Source organism: Rana temporaria, chromosome 4 (assembly GCF_905171775.1).
Source record: "Rana temporaria chromosome 4, aRanTem1.1, whole genome shotgun sequence".
Lineage (NCBI taxonomy): Eukaryota > Metazoa > Chordata > Amphibia > Anura > Ranidae > Rana > Rana temporaria.
The window spans coordinates 290,280,850-290,301,188 of NC_053492.1; the positions used below are offsets into that span (position 1 = coordinate 290,280,850).

The window sequence follows — 20,339 nt, forward strand, 5'->3', positions numbered from 1 at the left end:
ATATATTAATATAAAAGATAAATGTACCCATGATGTAACATAACATGCAACACTGTATCCAAATTGTTGTATATAATATACAAAAGAAATACATACAGACATGATTATCTAAAAACATGATAAACATGCTATTAGTGGACAAGATTTAAAATTCATGATTCTCGAGGGTAGAGGACATATGGTATAGTATAACCACTAGCCGACCAGCCACCGTCATTATACGGCGGCAGGTCGGCTCTCCTGGGCGAGAGCCCGTAGCTATACGTCCGCTCTTCGAGCGGCCACTAGGGGGCGCGTGCGCGCGCCCCCCGCTCGCCCCCGACTCCCGTGCGTGTGCCCGGCGGGCGCGATCGCCGCCAGGCACACGCGATCGCTCGTTACAGAGCGGGGACCGGGAGCTGTGTGTATAAACACACAGCTCCCGGTCCTGTCAGCGGGGGAAATGCTGATCTTCCGTTCATACAATGTATTAACAGAAGATCAGTGATTTCCCCTAGTGAGGCCACCCCCCCCACAGTAAGAACACGCCCAGGGAACATACTTAACCCCTTCCCCGCCCCCTAGTGTTAACCCCTTCCCTGCCAGTGGCATTTTTATAGTAATCTAATGCATTTTTATAGCACTGATCGCTATAAAAATGCCAATGGTCCCAAAAATTTGTCAAAAGTGTCCGAAGTGTCCGCCATAATGTCGCAGTAACGAAAAAAAATCGCTGATCACCGCCATTACTAGTAAAAAAAATATATTAATAAAAATGCCAAAAAAATACCCCCTATTTTGTAAACGCTATAACTTTTGCGCAAACCAATCAATAAACGCTTATTGCGATTTTTTTTACGAAAAATATGTAGAAGAATACGTATCGGCCTAAACTAAGGAAAAATATTTTTTATTATATATTTTTGGGGGATATTTATTACAGCAAAATGTAAAAAATATTATTTTTTTTCAAAATTGTCGCTCTATTTTTGTTTATGGCGCAAAAAATAAAAACCGCAGAGGTGATCAAATACCACCAAAAGAAAGCTCTATTTGTGGGAAAAAAAGGACGCCAATTTTGTTTGGGAGCCACATCGCACGACCGCGCAATTGTCAGTTAAAGCGTTGCAGTCCCGAATCGCAAAAAGTGCTCTGGTCTTTGACCAGCAATATGGTCCGGGGGTTAAGTAGTTAATTTACTGTGAGAGAACATCCTTATATAGCTTGACGCGTTTCGTGGATAGCTTCCACTCATCAGGAGCAATTAAGGCCTGGATATATCTGTGAATATAATGAGGTAAATTGTGCTAAATGGTAATTTAGTACATATAAAGACCTAAGAGGGGACGTAAAATAGAGTCCCAACAGTCTTACCTATGGGTAGATTAGGCATTGAATGGCGTAGATTATAGCCAACAAATGTTGGCAACTGAGAGCACTGTGGAAATGCATGATCCCTGGGGGGAGCTGAGGTGGTGGTACTGCGGCAGCAACATGGCAACGAACACTGGTAGTAGGACATAGGATACAAAGGCGAGAATTCCCCTATCAGCAACCATAGTTGGGGTATACGTTACATAAAAACCCATGAGGTTCCTGTGGATATAATTAAATAATAATGGGGTATCAGTAAAGTGGTTAGCACCAGCTATAAGGTGAAGTGAAAAAATATATATAATTATATCCATAGAAGAGTGTGAGGTAACAGGGTAAATGACAACAGGGGTGAGTGACTAGGGAAAAACCAGATGTGAAAGTAATTAAGTTAGAATTATTAAAAACCATAACCCACAAGAGAACCATATGCAAAAGAACGGTAGTTCAATAATGGAGTGCCATTATGTGGTGACACGGAGTAAAGATGACACCAAGGTAAGTGATTAGGGAAGAAGCAAAGTGAGCCGCAGGTAGCCAAAAGTTACCTGGAATAGTGGGTGACCAGTAAGGTCCGTTTGCATGTAGAAATAGCACCAAACGCCCAATAAATAGGCATGGTAGGTAGTCCATAAGGATGTGATCGTGAATGCCAGTCAGTTCACCGCAGACCCACACCAACGTCACGCTGCGTGCTGTGGAAGGGAAGGCGCCCACAACAAAGCGAGTGACGCTCTCAAATAGGCGTCCAGCCCTCCAACGTGATGCACGCTGATGACTGATGCATGCTGGTGGTGTGTTTCATCTTAAAGTTCCACAATCCCCAATTGCTGCCTTCTCTTGTTATTCCCTCCCTTCCCCTTTCTCCTTTCCCCATTGATACTCCTTTTGTTACTAATAATGGGGCTAGAGGCTGTGGCCTAGCTTACCAGCTGCATTCTCATTTATAGTCCCAAGGTTACCTTGTTACTCAAAGTCTACACATGTCCTTTCCCTCTCCCTCCTCGTGCATGAATCTAAGGTTAAAAATTAACATTTCCGGGTGAACCTCCACTTTAAGTGTTAAAATCTTGACATCCAGCATAGATAATAGACAAAAACCACTGTAGAGCTGCCAGTGCATGTCAGCAGTAAATAAAACTCTAGCCAGCAAGGGAGAGACCTGATTCTGACAGCTGTCAGAGAAGCTGCAAATGCCCGGCATCCTGCATAATGCTGAACGATTCTAAAGGTTGTGCAATAGAGAAACCTTTTGTATTTTCACATTGGCTCCTAAGGGGTTAAATCAGGAATTGTAGATCCACACAATACTCCAGTCTGTATTCCTAACATTCTGGTCCCAATCCTAAGTAACTATATAGTAGGACCAGATTTATTTTCTACATAAATGTAATATGGCATGTTTCGTTCTATATAGGGGTCTCCTTTATTCCATATGAAACCAATATTGCCTAGGAATCAACTGACAAACTACTTGTTTGGATTTCCCCTAACTAGGTTTACCTTGGGAGTAATTTTATATAAATTGTATATTGATTTTGTAATTCTATGTGGTATGTGTGGTCCCACACGTGGATATGCCTGTTGTTTATTGGTGAACACTTATGTGTACCCATTTATTCCTCTACATGTTCATAATATGAATTAAAGGAGAAGTTCTGTTTTTTTTTTAGGATCATACTTACCTAGGTGGCTGCAGCATTGGTTTGATGCTGCATCTGTCTCCCGCCGGCTCTAAGACTGAGAACCGAGCGATCAAACACTCCTGGCCGCTACAGGTGACTGTCAGTCACTGCTGTCTGCTCTGCACCCTCCTCGCTCACTGGAGCACTGGGCAGTGTTGCCAACCCCCTGAAATGAAATTTACTGGCAGGATGGCAAAAATTTACGAACGGCACCAATTTTTTACTGGCAACAATCATAAAATTTACTGGCAGAGACGCACTTTTTACCGACACTGCAAAAAAAGTACCTAAAATTACAGTTTTCACTGCTAAACAGTGCAAATATCAATATTTAAACTACATGTAGCTAGTGCTATCAGCAGTGTGTTTAAGTTAAACAAAAGTCAAAAACCAACTGCCTCCATTGACATGAAGGTCAAGCACAGAGTTCCCCCTTACATCATAGTCTGCAGGATTCCCCCTTACAGTGCAAAGGAACTTTTATGCAAAGGGGAATGCTGCAGATCATGATGGAAGGGGAACTCTGATCTCCTTTGTATCAGTGCCCCCTAACATTATTGTATTCACTCCCCCTTACACCAGCAACTCCCCCCAGACTGGCCTGGCAGAACTGTCACTGACCTCTTAGGTGCGTCGTGCAGGGCTTAGTCAGATGGCTCCAGCTTGATGGCTCTGTTTTTATCCTATAGTCTCCTTTCCACAGTCCACACACGTCCGACTCCTCTCGAGACCCCCATCCCAGCAGTGTTCCCACTCTTGACTCCTCTCCAGACTCCCCCTCAGAGACTGCAGACATGATACAAGAGGTGGACAGAGGCTGCGGACATGAATACAGGAGGTGGAGGACAGAGGCTGCGGACATGGTACAGGAGGTGGAGGACAGAGGCTGCGGACATGGTACAGGAGGTGGAGGACAGAGGCTGCGGACATGGTACAGGAGGTGGAGGACAGAGGCTGCGGACATGGTACAGGAGGTGGGGGACAGAGGCTGCGGACATGGTACAGGAGGCGGAGGACAGTGGCTGTGGACATGGTACAGAAGGTGGAGGACAGAGGCTGCGGACATGGTACAGGAGGTGGGGGACAGAGGCTGCGGACATGGTACAGGAGGTGGAGGACAGAGGCTGCGGACATGGTACAGGAGGTGGGGGACAGAGGCTGCGGACATGGTACAGGAGGCGGAGGACAGTGGCTGCGGACATGGTACAGAAGGTGGAGGACAGAGGCTGCGGACATGGTACAGGAGGTGGGGGACAGAGGCTGCGGACATGGTACAGGAGGCGGAGGACAGTGGCTGCGGACATGGTACAGAAGGTGGAGGACAGAGGCTGCGGACATGGTACAGGAGGTGGAGGACAGAGGCTGCGGAGTGCGGACATGGTACAGGAGGTGGAGGACAGAGACTGCGGACATAGTACAGGAGGTGGAGGACAGAGACTGCGGACATGGTACAGGAGGTGGAGGACAGAGACTGCGGACATGGTACAGGAGGTGGAGGACAGAGACTGCGGACATGGTACAGGAGGTGGAGGACAGAGACTGCGAATATGGTACAGGACAGAGACTGCGGACATGTATACCTCCCAACAGTCCCGGATTCTGCGGGACAGCCCCGAATTCTGACTTATGTCCCGCACAGCTGAGCTGTTTCCCGCATTGCCTCCACTGTCACTCACTCTTGTTCTGCACAGCACAAAGGGGACAGGAGAAATGCTTCTGAGCAGCTCCTAGATTGACTGACGATTAAATAACATTTGCTGGGACCGCATCCTTCCATCAGTGGGGCCCCACGAGGCAGTAGCAGAGTGGGAACCCTTTTTTTTTTGGTTGGTGCGGAGGCAGCTAGAGCTGCATTTGCCGACAGTCAGTTTAAAGTTCCGGCTCCCAGCCTTTCTGTCCCTGGCAGAGTGATATGGAGGGAATGCCTGTCTGCCTCGCTCCCTCTTGTGAGAGCAAAAGGCAGAGCTGCAGCCCGCGGTGACTGAGGGACTGTAGCCATCCATCAGCCCAGGTACGTGGAACGGGTATAGTTTTTGCAGGGACCATCGTCCAGGCAGCAGTGGCGGGGGCACAGAGCAGGGACAAGCAGGAGGGTGATGGTAACATGTGAGGGGGCAGGAGGAGCATTTCTGCCGCTACAAAGGCTAACAGGAGTAGTGACAGCGGCATCACTATCAGGAGAGAGCCCGAGGAGGTGTGGGATGTGCTCACATTCCTCTCCAGCTTCACACTGTTTGTAGCACTCCTGCACTGGCACTGTCACATCGGAACTTTACAGGTTGCTTACCTATCCCCTATCTCCTCCCAGCAATGGAAAGGTAAGCAAACTCTGTAAAGTGCCGATCTGACAGCCAGTAGTGTATTGTGAGCCACGCTCTCATACCCCTTCAGCAGCGGCATCTCTCCTCCCAGCTGCCCATAGAAAGGGTTAAAAACGGTCTTCCTCCTAGATTTTGACATGTCTAGAGGAGAAGATGATTATTTTTAGATGGGGGGGGGGGGGGGGCTTGTACCTGTCTATTCTCCTTTGGTCTGCACTCTCTCTCCTCCCTGCCATCCTGGATCAGTCACATATGTTCTCTGCTTTCCTTCCCCACAACGAATTCTCCAGCTCCGATACTCCTTTCTCTGCAATCAGTGACTTTTGTCCCACAGCTCTGTTATCTCCAATCCGAATACAGATCTCTCCTTCTCAGTCATAAATCCATAGGTGTGCGCAAGTCTATTGCATTAGGGTGTGCACCCCAAAGCTCAAACACACACTACTGATTACTCACGATGTTCATTCAAAAAGAGAAGGGGATGGTCAATTACATATTTACCGGCCCCTTCCTCCACTCATCCCAAAACATCCTTACAGCAACAGCTGGCGGGAGAGGAGGGAAGCTGGTAACACTGCAGGAGGAAGGAGGGAGCCAGGGAAGTAGGGGGAATCTGTGCTGTAATGGGTGATTAGGGTGTGCCTGGGCACACCTGGCACACCCTGTGCGCACACCTATGCATAAATCATTCCTGTCCTGACACAGCAGACCTCCGTTCTCACAGGCACTCTGGTTCAGTCACCAGCATCCCCCTTTTCCCTGCCAGTGGTTCCTGATAGACTCCTCCAGTCTCTTTATTTCCCCCATCCGCAGCCCAACTCCCTCCACTTACTGTAACATTGCAATCCAGCCTGCAGCATCTCCCTTTCAGCTCCCTACATCCTATGCTTAGGATCCCTGTCACAATCCTTATCTATTTTATTCATATCCCCAGAAAACCCCTCCAAACACTCCCCCTGCCATGAAAAGATAGGATTCTAATGTGAAAAGAGGACTCCACATGCTAAATATGGAGCTCCTGATGTTAAGTATAGGGGGCTCCTAATTTAAAGGGCCACTGTTGATGTGAAAGCGGAACTCCTAGTGTAAAGGGGGACTCTGATGCGAAAGGATGGCTCTTAATGCAAAAGGGGATTCCTGATGTGAAAGGGGAACTCTGCCATTTGGGGGATTCTGTTGTGAAGGAAGACACTCCTCATGTGAACGGAGGAACTCCTGATATGAAAGGGGCACTAATAATTTGAAGAAGGGACTCCTGATGTAAGAAGGGACTGCTGATGTGAAGGAGGGGACTCATGGTGTGAAAGGAGTTTGCTTTAATGTGAAGGAGGACACCTGATGTGAAAGGTCAGACTTCTGAAGTGAAGGGTGACTAAATATACACCAGTCCTTGTCTGTATCTGAGTGTATACATGGCAGGTTTATGTCAGTGAGCCTCTCACTCATAGCACAGAAATGAGGGAGTATTTTGTGGGTACAAGGACTGCAGACTGTGTACACCATATACTTAAAGCAGTATTAACCCCCCCCCCCAAAAAAAAAATGTACATTGCAGGCCAGGTTACCAATCATTAGATGTGATGGCTGTATTATTTATTTTTAGCCCCCCCCCCCCCCCTGTTGTCACCTCTCCTGTATTAGTGTGCCTACACTCTAGAATAAGGAGCACAGGGGGCACCTTTGGACAGCAGCATTGTCAGTCTGGGGGAGGGGAGTGTTGGCTGGACTAGCAGTTTTAGATACACCAACACTTTATAAGTTGTAGCTCACAGATTAAATAAAAGCCGATCATTGTAAGCACCCCTGTCAGTGGTAAATTGTTTGTCTCAACACACTTACTGCTACATCTGCAGGACAGCTTGTTCTTTTGAAAAACAACAGATATACTGGCTGGATCATCAGATGAAAATAGAAGAAAGCCTAAAAAGGAAAGAAAAATAAAACTAATGCAGCCATCACATTTAGTCTCTGTTTAACCATGCTTCTTTAAGCCACCTCAATATTAAGCACATTTTGTCCACACCCATTTTTGTCGCGGTGCACTCCGCATGCGTTTTCTATCCCTAGGTGTCCCTTATTCCCAAGTTCCAAAGTTGGGAGGTATGGACATGCTCTGCTCAGCAGATCTCTCCTTTTGCTGATATAGCTATTAACCAGTTCAGCCACCATCAGCAGGGAGCCAGCTCCTATGGGAGTTTGTACAGACACTTATATACTCACCTGTGAACAATTAACCACTCCCCTTAATTAGCAGAAAGAAAAAAAAGCTGTTTAAAAACTCATAGCAAACGTATCAAATAAAGGAGAAAAAAAAATCAACACTTGCAAGCAGAAGCAGTTAAAAGCACACTCCTGTTTTTTAACTCTCCACTTTAGTTCAAAATTCCACTTATGTTCACAAAATCCACATGCAAGCCACCATCAGCAGGGAACCAGCTCCTGAACACATGAACCAGAAGCGACTGATGATTTTTTTTCCGGATCGCTTGTTAGTTTACCAGTGCATCCTGGGATATCTCATACCTGCAATGCTTCCAGAAGAAAGCAAAGCTAAAGCTGAATAAAAGCCTCTCAAGTGCTGCAGGTGCTGTGATTGAGCTTTGTCATAGGCTTCTAAGGAGTCTTTCGAAGATGTTTTGAAGCACCACAAAAGCGACATGGGTATAATTTTTGAAGCAAAGCAAACACAACATGTAAACAAGACTGTAAGCCAATCATTTTATTTAACCACTTGACCACTGGGCACCTAAAACCCCTTCCTAACCAGATCAATTTTCAGCTTTCGGTGCTCTCACAATTTGAATGACAATTACTCAGTCATACAACATTGTGCCCATCTGAAATTGTTGTCCTTTTTTCCCCACAAATAGAGCTTTCTTTTGGTGGTATTTGATCACCTCTGCGTTTTTATTTTTTGCGCTATAAAAGAAAAAACACTGAAAATTCTGTAAAAAAAAAAAAAAAATCTTGTTTCTGTCATATTAGCAGGTATTGCAGAGTATTGGGGGTTGTGACGGTATCGGTATGATATCCCCGTCAAGCATTCCCTCCTCTCCATACAAGAACATCACAGGATTCCCCACACATGAGTCAAGACTGGATGCTGGAACCAAGACACTTTATTGACACAAAAACTCAGCTTATATGTGGTTACAGCCTGTTAGGAACGCCCCCCTCACACAGTGGGGTTTCCCATACAGATTATAGGAGACAAGTCGGAGCCGACCATGCAGACACGTTTCTTTAGATAAAGACATCAGGGGAGTTAATTACTACACTGAAGCAATCAGAATAATTAACATACTACTTCTCTAATCATTTAGCCTGATGATACAATACACATCTTTTAAGGGTAAACACAGATCTTCTTTACACAACACAATAGATCAATTAACCTTTAGAATAGTGAGGGGACATTAGCACGTCAATAACCTGTCAGAGGAATGAATCACACATGAAATTCCTTTCTACCTCTACAGACATGGCTAGCAGGGAGCAGTAAACTGAGACATATAGGCAAATGTATCACAATGGCCCCCCTTTTGCTCCCTGCTCCGGCAAATCCGGTTGGACCTTTCCTGGTCCAGTAGGGTTGACGGGTTTAGAGCTTTTAGTCCGAGGTTAACTCCGTTTGGCGTGACTGACCTCCCTTGGCAACTGCTTCAGACTCAGGTATGTCACCGGGTCGTCAGATCACACGCCGGTCAGTCCCCAAGTCTTTGTGCGATCTGCAAAGTCACCAGAAGTCAGTGTGAAGACAGCGAATGGGTCTGTGCGCCGCCGTCTAGGTGTCCCGCTATGGGAAGGGGCAGGTTATGGCTCTGAAGTGACAATCACAGGAGATTCATAAAAAGAAAAAGTTATATTTGTTGAAATGCTGTAGCACTGGTGCTCAGAGTCCGGGGGGATCAGTGCCCCATAGGGTCAGCCACCCTCTGCTCCCTCCGCAGCCGCCGGTTCTCCTCTTTGAGCTTCTCCAGCTCCATCTCCAGTTCATGGAGCCTGGGGGGGTCAGCCTGCTGTGACCTCAGGTGGTTGTTCTCCTCCTCCATGCGGCTTATGCACTCCTCCAGCTCTATGTACTCACGGATCAGCTCCTGCTTGCTCATGTCCTGCAGGCTCTCCACGTGGTCCTTCATCATCAGGAACTGGGTGGTGGTGTAAGGGGCCACCGGTGGGCCCTTGGCGAACATCTCGGCCCGCATCTGGGACGCCCGCTGCGACTCCCTCTCCTCCAGTCGCTTCTTCTCCTCCCAGGTCAGCTTGTTATACGGCTTCCAGGACCTCTTCTTCTTGAAGGGTGGCCGGCGGTGCCTCTTTCTGCCCAGCTCCCTCCAGGGCCCCTCCGGCTCAGGGCTGGAGCCCATGACCAGCTGACAATGGTGTTCCCTGTTGTCCGTAATAGCAGATTGTACCATGAGGGCTTCATAAGGGGTGCCCAATGGTTCTTCCCGACCCAGCTCCTGGGGATCCCAAGCCGAGTCTACACAATGGGCTGCTGCTGGTGGGCGGTACCCAGGTTGAGACCAATTTGACCTGGTGTTGTCATTCATGGGGCAATTCTGCTTGAAGTGACCCAACTGTTTGCACCGGAAGCAGCGTTGTTCGTTGTCCTCCTGGCGTGGATAGCGAGGGCTAGATGTCATCGGTCTGTTAGGAGGTTGGTATCTAGCGGCTGGTGGGTGTGAGGGCACCGTTTGTGGTGGAGGTTGTTCCTGTGGTGTGATCTGGTTCGTCTTGCGAGTATCCGCATATTCATCCGCCAACTTAGCGGCCTCTGGTAGAGTCATGGGCCTGCGATCTCTCACCCAATCTTTGACGTCCGTCTGGATGTGATTGTAAAATTGCTCCAGGAGCATTAGTTGCAAAATGTCCTCTGCGGTGGTGGCCTGGCTGCTGTTAGCCCAGTTAGAGGCCGACCGGGACAACTGGCATGCCCATTCCGCATAAGAGTCTTTCGTGGTTTTGCGTGAGTCCCTGAACTTCTGTCGGTGGGACTCTGGGGTTACTGCATAACGAGCCAGGAGCACTTCTTTAACCCTGGCGTAGCTATGGATATCCTGATCTGGCACGGTCCGGAAAGCATCAGAAGCTTTGCCTGACAGTTTGCCTGACAATATTGCAACCCACTCTCCTCTAGCTATTCGGTGCAGGTTACATTGTCGCTCAAAATCCGCCAGGAAGTTATCAATCTCACAGTCCTTTTCATCAAAAGCTTTAAAAGCGCTAAACGGAATCTTCCTTGCGTCTGCTGTGCTGTACTCACTGTTCGGAGAAGGTGCGGCTGCTTGTTGGACTGCTGCCAGTTTTAACTGTAGCTCTGCATCTCTTATTTGTTTATCCTTCTGTAGTTCTGCATCTCTTATTTGTTTATCCTTCTGTAGTTCTGCGTTTACTAACAGGTCCATCACTTTCAGCACCACATCCGGCGTTGGGTTCGGGCCGAACCACGCTAGATTCTCTCTCATTAGCTTGTTGGCTGGCGATTCCTCCTCCTGAATCCCTGGTGTCTCCATCTCTTGTACTGCTGGCGTTGCTGCAATCCCGTCCTCCTGGTCTAGCTCCATTGATTCTGCTATGATGACCCGCTTGGTTTTGTTGCTAGCAATCCTTCCACAAACTTCCAGTAGTTCTTCCAGTGTCTGCTTGGAATCCGGGTGTAAAGGAGAGTAGAAGGGAAAATCCCACTGCTACCAACCAATTGTGACGGTATCGGTATGATATCCCCGTCAAGCATTCCCTCCTCTCCATACAAGAACATCACAGGATTCCCCACACATGAGTCAAGACTGGATGCTGGAACCAAGACACTTTATTGACACAAAAACTCAGCTTATATGTGGTTACAGCCTGTTAGGAACGCCCCCCTCACACAGTGGGGTTTCCCATACAGATTATAGGAGACAAGTCGGAGCCGACCATGCAGACACGTTTCTTTAGATAAAGACATCAGGGGAGTTAATTACTACACTGAAGCAATCAGAATAATTAACATACTACTTCTCTAATCATTTAGCCTGATGATACAATACACATCTTTTAAGGGTAAACACAGATCTTCTTTACACAACACAATAGATCAATTAACCTTTAGAATAGTGAGGGGACATTAGCACGTCAATAACCTGTCAGAGGAATGAATCACACATGAAATTCCTTTCTACCTCTACAGACATGGCTAGCAGGGAGCAGTAAACTGAGACATATAGGCAAATGTATCACAGGGGTATTGTAGAGTATGGGTGGTATTGCAGAGTATGGGTGGTATTGCAAAGTATGGGGGGTATTGCAGAGTATGGGGGGTATTGCAGAGTATGGGTGGTATTGCAAAGTATGGGGGGTATTGCAGAGTATGGAGGGTATTGCAGAGTATGGGGGGTATTGCAGAGTATTGGTGGTATTGCAGAGTATGGGTGGTATTGCAGAGTATGGGTGGTATTGCAGAGTATGGGGGGTATTGCAGAGTATGGGGGGTATTGCAGAGTATTGGTGGTATTGCAGATTATTGGTGGTATTGCAGAGTATTGGGGGTATTGCAGAGTATTGGTGGTATTGCAGAGTATGGGTGGTATTGAAGAGTATGGGGGGTATTGCAGAGTATTGGTAGTATTGCAGAGTATGAGTGGTATTGCAGAGTATTGGGGGTATTGCAGAGTATTGGTGGTATTGCAGAGTATTGGTGGTATTGCAGAGTATTGGGGGTATTGCAGAGTATTGGTGGTATTGCAGAGTATTGGGGGTATTGCAGAGTATGGGGGGTATTGCAGAGTATGGGGAGTATTGCAGAGTATTGGGGGTATTGCAGAGTATTGGGGGTATTGCAGAGTGTGGGGGGTATTGCAGAGTATTGGTGGTATTGCAGAGTATGGGGGGTATTGCAGAGTATTGGGGGGTATTGCAGAGTATTGGGGGGTATTGCAGAGTATTGGTGGTATTGCAGAGTATGGGGGGTATTGCAGAGTATGGGGGGTATTGCAGAGTATTGGGGGGTATTGCAGAGTATGGGGGGTATTGCAGAGTATGGGGGGTATTGCACAGGGAGGGATGGATGGCTGGATCTGTGACTGCATTTGTCACAGATCCAGCCCACAGCAGCTGCTGCTGCTTCCGCTCTCCCCCCTCTCTGTACCGATCGGTACAGAGAGGAGAGGGAGGAACCGGCGCCATCACATGACGCCGGTTTGTTTACAAGTGATTGCTCCGTCAGGGGGCGCGCGAGAGGAGGATTCTGGGAGGACGTCCCAGGGATGTCCTCCCGGGACAACTAGACCGCGCTGTAGACGTCTTTTGTCTATGGCGCGGTGGCAAAGAGGTTAAAGCGGGGGTTCACCCCAAATTTTTTTTTTTAACATGACATTCAGCCGAGTTGTCAGAATGACAATCGGCTGTTTTTTTTTTTATTTCAGTGCCGTACATACCGTATTTTCACCACCGCTTCCGGGTATGTATTGTAGCGCTCACCCCCGAAGGAGCCGCTGTTTAGCTTGGGATCGGCCTATTTAAGTTACCTTCTTGACTTGGTCTAGGGGTGATCGCTGTGAGCGTGAATAAAGAGCAAATGTCCAGACGTCAATTGAGTTTTCAATGCTTTATTTCAAGGCCCAACATGGCCAACATCAACATGACACACAATAGAGAAAAGTTGATGAGCGTAGAGAAACTTTAGTATCAGGCCTTGGATATGAAAGAGAGCAAGCCTGCTCTCAGCAATAATGTAACCCAATTCGTCGCCAGCACAATCAGGGCGGGTAAAGTGCCCTCGGACAGGCGTCCATCACAGGCCTGGCAGCCGGAGCGCCACTTAAGAATCACTGGGAGGAACAGGCCTCTGCCACAGGCTTGACAATTTGATATTTGTGAAATTAGATTGAGTGAGTCCTCCCAGTCAGTTCAGATAGTGTCACCCACTGACAGCTTGAGCATACCTGTCATGCAGTGTGGTGACTGGATCCCCGATGGTTCGTCTAGGCCTCCTGGACAACCCCATCGCACAGCTCCCGGCTTAGGATCCTCTCAGCAGAAGGTTGGGACACAGCCAGTTGCTGGGGCCCCTCTCTTGGTTAGGATGAGGCTCCGCGTGGTGCATGACCCCAGTAAAGCAGGCCACGGTGGCGGGGCTCATGGATGCGCGCACCCTGAAGGTGGGTACCGCACCTGGAACTCGGGCCCCACACAGAACAGAGCGGCCAAAAGGCGGTTGCCCAGATATATTCCCCTCCCAGCATGCCCAACGAGGGAAGAACTCCTCTGATTGGCTGCTGGGAGAAGGTGGGTCTGTCAGAACCCCTCTAGCGCCAGCTGCCGCCCGGGGGTGATAACGCACCCCCGGAGCGCAGACTGACCCACAGGACAAATTCTGAAAATTGGCAACAGCCTTAATTTTCATAAACTGTGAATGGGAGTAAACTAATCCTCCCATTCCCACTTACTCTAGCGTAGCGCCCGTACTGAAAAGTAAGGGGGCGCTACAGTATTCTGCCGACTGGCGCATACAGCGCGTCACGAGTTGCCGAAAGAAGCCGAACGTCGGTGCGCAGGTGCCGTATAGAGCCGACTCGCAGTCCGGCTTCTTTCGGCAACTCGTGACGCGCTGTATGCGCCGGTCAGAAGGATGTCAATCAATTAGGAACGCCAAGTCCCGCAGATTACATACCCGGAAGCGGCGGTGAAAATACGATATGTACGGCACTGAGATAAAAAAAAACAGCCGATTGTCATTCTGACAACTCGGCTGAATGTCATGTTAAAAATTTTTTGGGCGTGAACCCCCGCTTTAATGACAGGGGCTTGACTTGCATTCAGAGTGCTTTAAAAAAGTGTGCCAATGTCACATTTTGAAGCAAGTGTAAATGAGTCCTTACTCTCCATTATAATACCCCTTTCACACTGGGGCGGATTTCAGGCGCTTTAGCTCTGGAAATAGCCTCTGCTAAGCGCCTGAAAACCGCCTCCCATTCATTCAAGTATGACTTTTCACCCTCGAGTGGTGCACTTACGGGACATTCGGAAAAGTCCTGCAAGCAGCATCTTTGGGGCGGTTTGGGAGCTCTGTATTTTGCGCTCCCAAAATGCCCTGCCAATTGGAAAGAATGGGCAGTGCTTCCAAAGCGCCAAAAAAGCGCAGCAACACAGGAGTTTTTAACCCCTTTTTTGTGCTGCTTAAACAGCCGTAAAGCGCAGCAAAAACGAGTGGCGCTTTATCGTGAACACGGCCCCAGTGGAAAAGGGGTATTAGCCAAGCACCTGGCTACAGTGGGTAAAAAAAATAAATAATTTGTGGGTTTAACCAATCATTATTTTTTTGTATTGATTCTGCATATAATAGACCCCTTTTACACTGGTGCTGCGTTATCGCTAAAGCGCTGCTAGCGGGGGAATTTTAATCCCAAAAAGGGATTAAAAGCGCCCGTGTTGCGGTGCTTCCGAAGCGCTGCCCATTAATTTAAATAGGCAGGACGTTTTGGGAGCGCGCTGTATTTGGGAGCGTTAAATACATCGCTTCCAAACCGCCACAAAGATGCTGCTTGCAGGACTTTTCGGAACGTCCTGCCCCAGTGTGAAAAGTCACTCTGAAATCTCTGGGAGGCGGTTTTCAGGCACTTTACAGGAGCTACCGTATTTCTAGCGCTAAAATGCCTGAAAAGCGGCCCAGTGTGAAAGGGGTCTAACAGGGGGCTGTTCTTTGCCTTCATATGTTTTGTGTAAGGTGTAAATAAGCCTAAGGTGTAAATAAGCCTAAGCAACCCCACTGATTATCTGCATACCATATCAGCTCAACCAGGAAGACAGCGATCTAGGAAATAGACATGGGATAGAGGAAGTACTACACTCACTGAGGTGGAGAGGGGCTAGACATGCCTAGCAGCACCCCACCAGGAAGAGATCGGATTGAGCGCGGCACAGAAACATGCTGGTGTCACGTGACATTTGTCCCATCCTCCGCCCCGTAGCTCTGTGTTTACTATGTGGCGGCTGTGTGTCTCTCTGCTCCATAACACGGTCCGGGTTTCTAGTCGGTGTAGCTCCTCTCTTACACTTCTCCGTGTAAGAGCTCCTCACCTCATGGAGCCTCTCCCTCTTCCCGCTCCACCACAGCTGGGGAGACAAGACATTGGGGTGACCGGGGAGCCCGAGACCTCCTCCGCACAGCGGGAACCCAAAGGTGTGATCGTACATAAATAGCACTGTGTGACTGATAATAGACCCTCATAGCAGTGCCTGAGATAGACCTGTGCTGTCCTATTCGTGTACTTGTGTGTCCTTATAACTATATGTACACACACACATATATCTCTTCATATACATTTTACACACATATATAATATATATATCACACATTGTGTACACACACACATATATATCTCTTCATGTACATTTTACACACACACATATATATATAATCACACATTGTGTACACACATATATCTCGTCATATACATTGTACACATATCTATATATATATGTATATACATTGTACTCTCACACATATATCGCTTCATACACATAAGGGCTCCGTTCACATCGGGCAGGAGCGACGGAACATGCGCCGGATGTAGGGCAGTCTGTTTATTTCACTAAGCTACCCTGTGTGCGAGAAATCTTCAAAAGAAGTCCCTGACCGTTGTGCGAAATGCACAGCGCCATACATTATGGAGTGTTCGCCTGCATTTATTAAAAGATGTGGGGTGCCATGCGTTTACTTAAGAGCAGCGCTTTTCTGTGCATGTCAGGAAAGCGTGCAATAGGGTTGCCACCTGTCTGGTTTTGACCCGGAACAGTCTGGGATTTGAATGCTGTGTCCAGGTTTCCCCCTGCCTGAGACCCGGACACCAGTACTGCTGACAGGGTACCACCAGGCCTCCTGTAGGGGGCCCCAGCACACAGGGGGGTCGAGGCAGGGGACGATTACAGAGGAGAAAAACTGGAAGGGGAGCGAGGGGCCAGGTAGCCGCTGGTGCAGTAGTTTTCCATTATTTAAATAAATCTGTACTGCACTCACACGTCAGAGCGATCTGCATTTCAGTCTGAAGTATGCTGTTGTTATTCTCCCGATCCACGCTGCTCTAATTGCTGGAGGAAGCCGATATAAGTATACAGAGAGCCACGGGGAAACTCTAGTGAACTGTCAGCCTGGGACGCTGTGACCAATCAGAGCGTTTCGGAGGTGTAATCACGCCTCCATCATCAGAGGCTGACAGTCCACTGGAGTTTTCTGCGACTCTCTGTATCATTATACCGGCTTCCTCCAGCAATTCAGTGATTAGAGCAGCGTGGATCGGAAGAATGCTGACAGCAGATTTCAGACTGTGTTTTTACCGACCGCTCTGACATGTGTGAGTGCAATACAGATTGTTTTTAAACATATAATTGAAGAAAAAATACTGCACCAGCGGCTACCTGGTGCCTCTCCTTACCTCCCAGTTTGACTCCTCTGTAATTGTCCCCTGCCCCGCCGCACCGATCCTCCCTGCTGTCCAGGTCCCCCTGTGTGCTGGTACCCTCTGTCAGCCATAATGGGGGGGGGGGTTTAGAGTATGATTTGGAATAGAAGGGGGTAATAAGTGCTGGGATGAGGAAGAAGGGGGATTGTGTTGGGACTGGGGATATGGGGGATAGTGGAGGGGGACCTGTGCTGTGGAAGGGAAAAGTTGGGTAGAGTATTGCTCGTGGAGGGAATTTTAGCCCTACACTGTGCATGACTTATTCACTCTTTTTGTTTTGTACTCATGACTTCTAATATGCATTACACACTCCTGTCCCCTGTATTCTGTGCATAAGACTTCAATCAACATTTTTTATTTATTTTTTGCATTTTTTCATATTTTACACCAAGAAAAGAAAAACAAAGAACACTTACAACATTTGCATCATATAGCCCTACCTTGCATAAGACTTGCAGATTCTGTTCACACCTAGCCGGATCATATGGAATAGAAACTTATTTTGGGCGACAGGTGTCCCGCCATTCTGTTTGCAGGATTTTACAGCGGTTTGTCCGCCGGCAAAATTGTGCCACAATTGGAGTGCCGTTGGAAGTAACTGAATCACAAGAGCGATATGCAACGATACGGAACTCGGCGTGAATGGAGTCACAATTTGACTATGTTCACTGTGATGCACTGAGCTGCATTACTACTCTCCTTGGGGCACTCAAACGTATCCAGGTCTTTTACAATCTAAAAGTGTATACTAAAACAAAAAACAAAAAAAAAGCTGCTGAAGTGTTCGGGTTTGGCTGAACCAATTTGGCCCCCAGAAGATTTGGCTGCTCAATGACCGGGCCATTTTTTGCGATACGGCACTGCGTCGCTTTAACTAACAATTGCGCAGTTGTGCTATGTTGTACCCAAACAAAATTTCTAGCGTGCAATTTTGCGTATGTTCCAAGCATGCAAAGAGTGTAAATGTAACCTAAGGCTTCAGTCAAACCTGAGTGCAGTGGGAACGCACGTCCACGTTTTTTGTGCTTTTTTTCACGTGCTTAGGACAACCCAACTTGCGCGTGGCAAAATCCCCAAAGTAGCTCCAGAATCTTTTCATTGGCAGAGTTTCCGGGCGTTTTTCAGAGTGTGTTTTGTCAAATGGAAAAATGGATATTTGCTACCTACCCTTGGGGAGCCATTCCAAAACACCTGGCAAATTTTTTTTGTGTGTTTTGTCACATTTGGCCCCATCCTGCTGCTGCCCGACCCTTTAAGAGCTTCTAAATGCCGGAAGGCAGAGGCGGACATTCAGGTTATGTGACCACTGTGGTTGGCGGTCACATGATCAGAAAAGCTCCAGATCGTAAGTATGCATCGGGAGCTTTCCGGTCTCCAGTGGTGTCTGCTGGAAGCAAGCAGTAAGTGTGCTCTCAGCACAAACTTCCGCTTGCCGACTGCCTCACGCACATTTACATCGGCAGAATGGCACGGGCAGGCCAGGCAACATATATATTCATTGCTTTGAATCCTGCCCCCCTAGCGGGTGCGCGCCCGTCACGTTCTCTGTGACCTTGCCCGCAAAAAGAAAAAAAACATTGCATTTTTTTCAAAATTTACGCTCTATTTTTGTTTATAGAGCAAACAATAAAAACCACAGGGGTGATCACATACCACCAAAGAAAGCTCTATTTGTGGGGAAAAAAGGATGCCAATTTTGTTTGGGAGCCACGTCGCACGACCGCGCAATTGTCAGTTAAAACAATGCAGTGCCGAATCGCAAAAAGTGGTCCGGTCATTTGGCTGCCAAATGGTCCGGGGCTTAAGTGGTTAAAGCCCACCCACCTAGAGGCTGCATATATGTGCCACGTCAGCAGGAACAAGTTACAGTAGGAAACGCACAGCTGTGAATGCAGCCCAAGGGCAGGTTGGGAACGCTCCCAAAATCTTATTCTTTACCAGGCAAAACATGCTGCTTTTAAGTAGATGTACTGGGGAGCCATATTTTTCAAACTGTAGAGCAGAAAACCACAGGAAATTGAACAATTGTTCAGTAGTCATTGCTTCATATGAGCTATATATTGTTTTCTTTTACAACACACACATTAAATTGTGAAGGTGTAAATGTTACCTTAGGTCAGGTTCACATCTATCAGTGTCTGTTTTTTCTGTCAGTTTTTTAGGCTAGGTTCACATCTATGCAGTTGTGATTGATGCGGTTTTTCCAGTACGTTTTGGTACCCATGTTGTTGTTGCGTTAGTGTGCGGTTTTCATGCGTTTTACATTTAATTTCTCCATAACAAACGGAGGATAGCTCATTTACAGAGTGGGCGGCTGCCGCGCCCTTAAAGTGGAGTTTCACCCAAAAGTGGAACTTTCGCTTATCTGTCTCCTCTGGTGCCACATTTAGCATCCTTTGGGGAGGGGGGTGGCTTTAACAAGGGGGTACCCCAAATCCCACCCCCCAATTGAATGAGTATGGTGGTACAAAAAAAAGTGTAGTGTAAAAAATTTACACTAGGCAGTATTTGACAATTCCTTTACTAAAAAAACAAAACAAGAAACAATGTCCCCTGGAGTAAATCCAATGTCAACCACGCTGCCTACCCGAACCCCCCCTCCCCCCCAAAAAAAAGTTTGCTTCCACCTACAGACAGTTCTTAAATAGCTAAAAGGCCAACAATGTCAAAAACTCCTTAAATATTTAACAACTGTCAATTGACATTTATTTTATTTTTGGTTGGCGGTGGCAGCGGGCATCATGATTGACGATGGATTTACTTTGCGGGATATTATTTTTTGATTATATTTAATAAAGGAATTGACAAAAACTGTCTACTGTCTTTTTTTTTATTTATTTTTTTATGAATGAGTAGGGGTTAGAGGTGCATAATTCTGGCTAGAATGAGAATCACATTTCTTTTTACTTAATAAATAATAAATCATGATTCTCGCAGTACAACATCATCTTTCACATTATACCAAAACAATTGGGCTAACTTTACTGTTTTTTATTTTTTTATTTTCCAAAAATATTGCGTTTGAAAGACCGCTGCACAAATACAGTGTGTCATAAAATATTGCAACAACCACCATTTTATTCTCTAGGGTCTCTGCTAAAAAAAATTCTAGCAAGAAAGAGACATACTATGTATTTTAAGGGAAACCCCACACCAAAAATTTAAATAATTTTGACAGCTTTCAAAAGAGGGAAAAAAAACACAGGCAGCCTGCCAAGTTTATAACAACATTGCTCAGGCAAGAAAAAGAGAAACGTTGTAACATCTTTTAGATCAAAAGGAATGAACGTCTGTCTGTAGATGAGGTCAGTTTAACCACTTAAAGACTAAACCTTTTTCTGACACTTGTTACTTACAAGTTAACCTCCCTGGTGGTATGATTCTTTCAGATTTTAGGTGCTGAAAGCGGTACAATTATTTTGCATGGAAATTTGGCGTTTTATACTGTAGGCCTGTAATTCTTAGGAATAACTCACTTAAATCTGACCAAACCAGAGTCTAGTAGACATCCCGGGTATGAGAAAGTTTGAAACACAAAA

At 46.9% G+C, this 20,339-nt stretch overlaps 1 protein-coding gene across 3 annotated transcripts in view; it reads left to right on the forward strand.

The window, feature by feature from the left end:
- Window positions 1-15,226: 15,226 nt before the first annotated feature.
- AKAP7 (A-kinase anchoring protein 7) overlaps window positions 15,227-20,339 on the forward strand; it is a 331,984-nt gene continuing 326,871 nt past the window's right edge. The window contains exon 1 of one of the 3 annotated variants that reach the window (XM_040350433.1): window positions 15,227-15,521. In XM_040350433.1, the coding sequence (XP_040206367.1) occupies window positions 15,323-15,521 (199 nt within the window). In that variant the 5' untranslated portion in view covers window positions 15,227-15,322. The remainder of the gene's footprint in view (window positions 15,522-20,339) is intronic. The other 2 variants (XM_040350435.1, XM_040350432.1) reach the window with 2 other exon arrangements.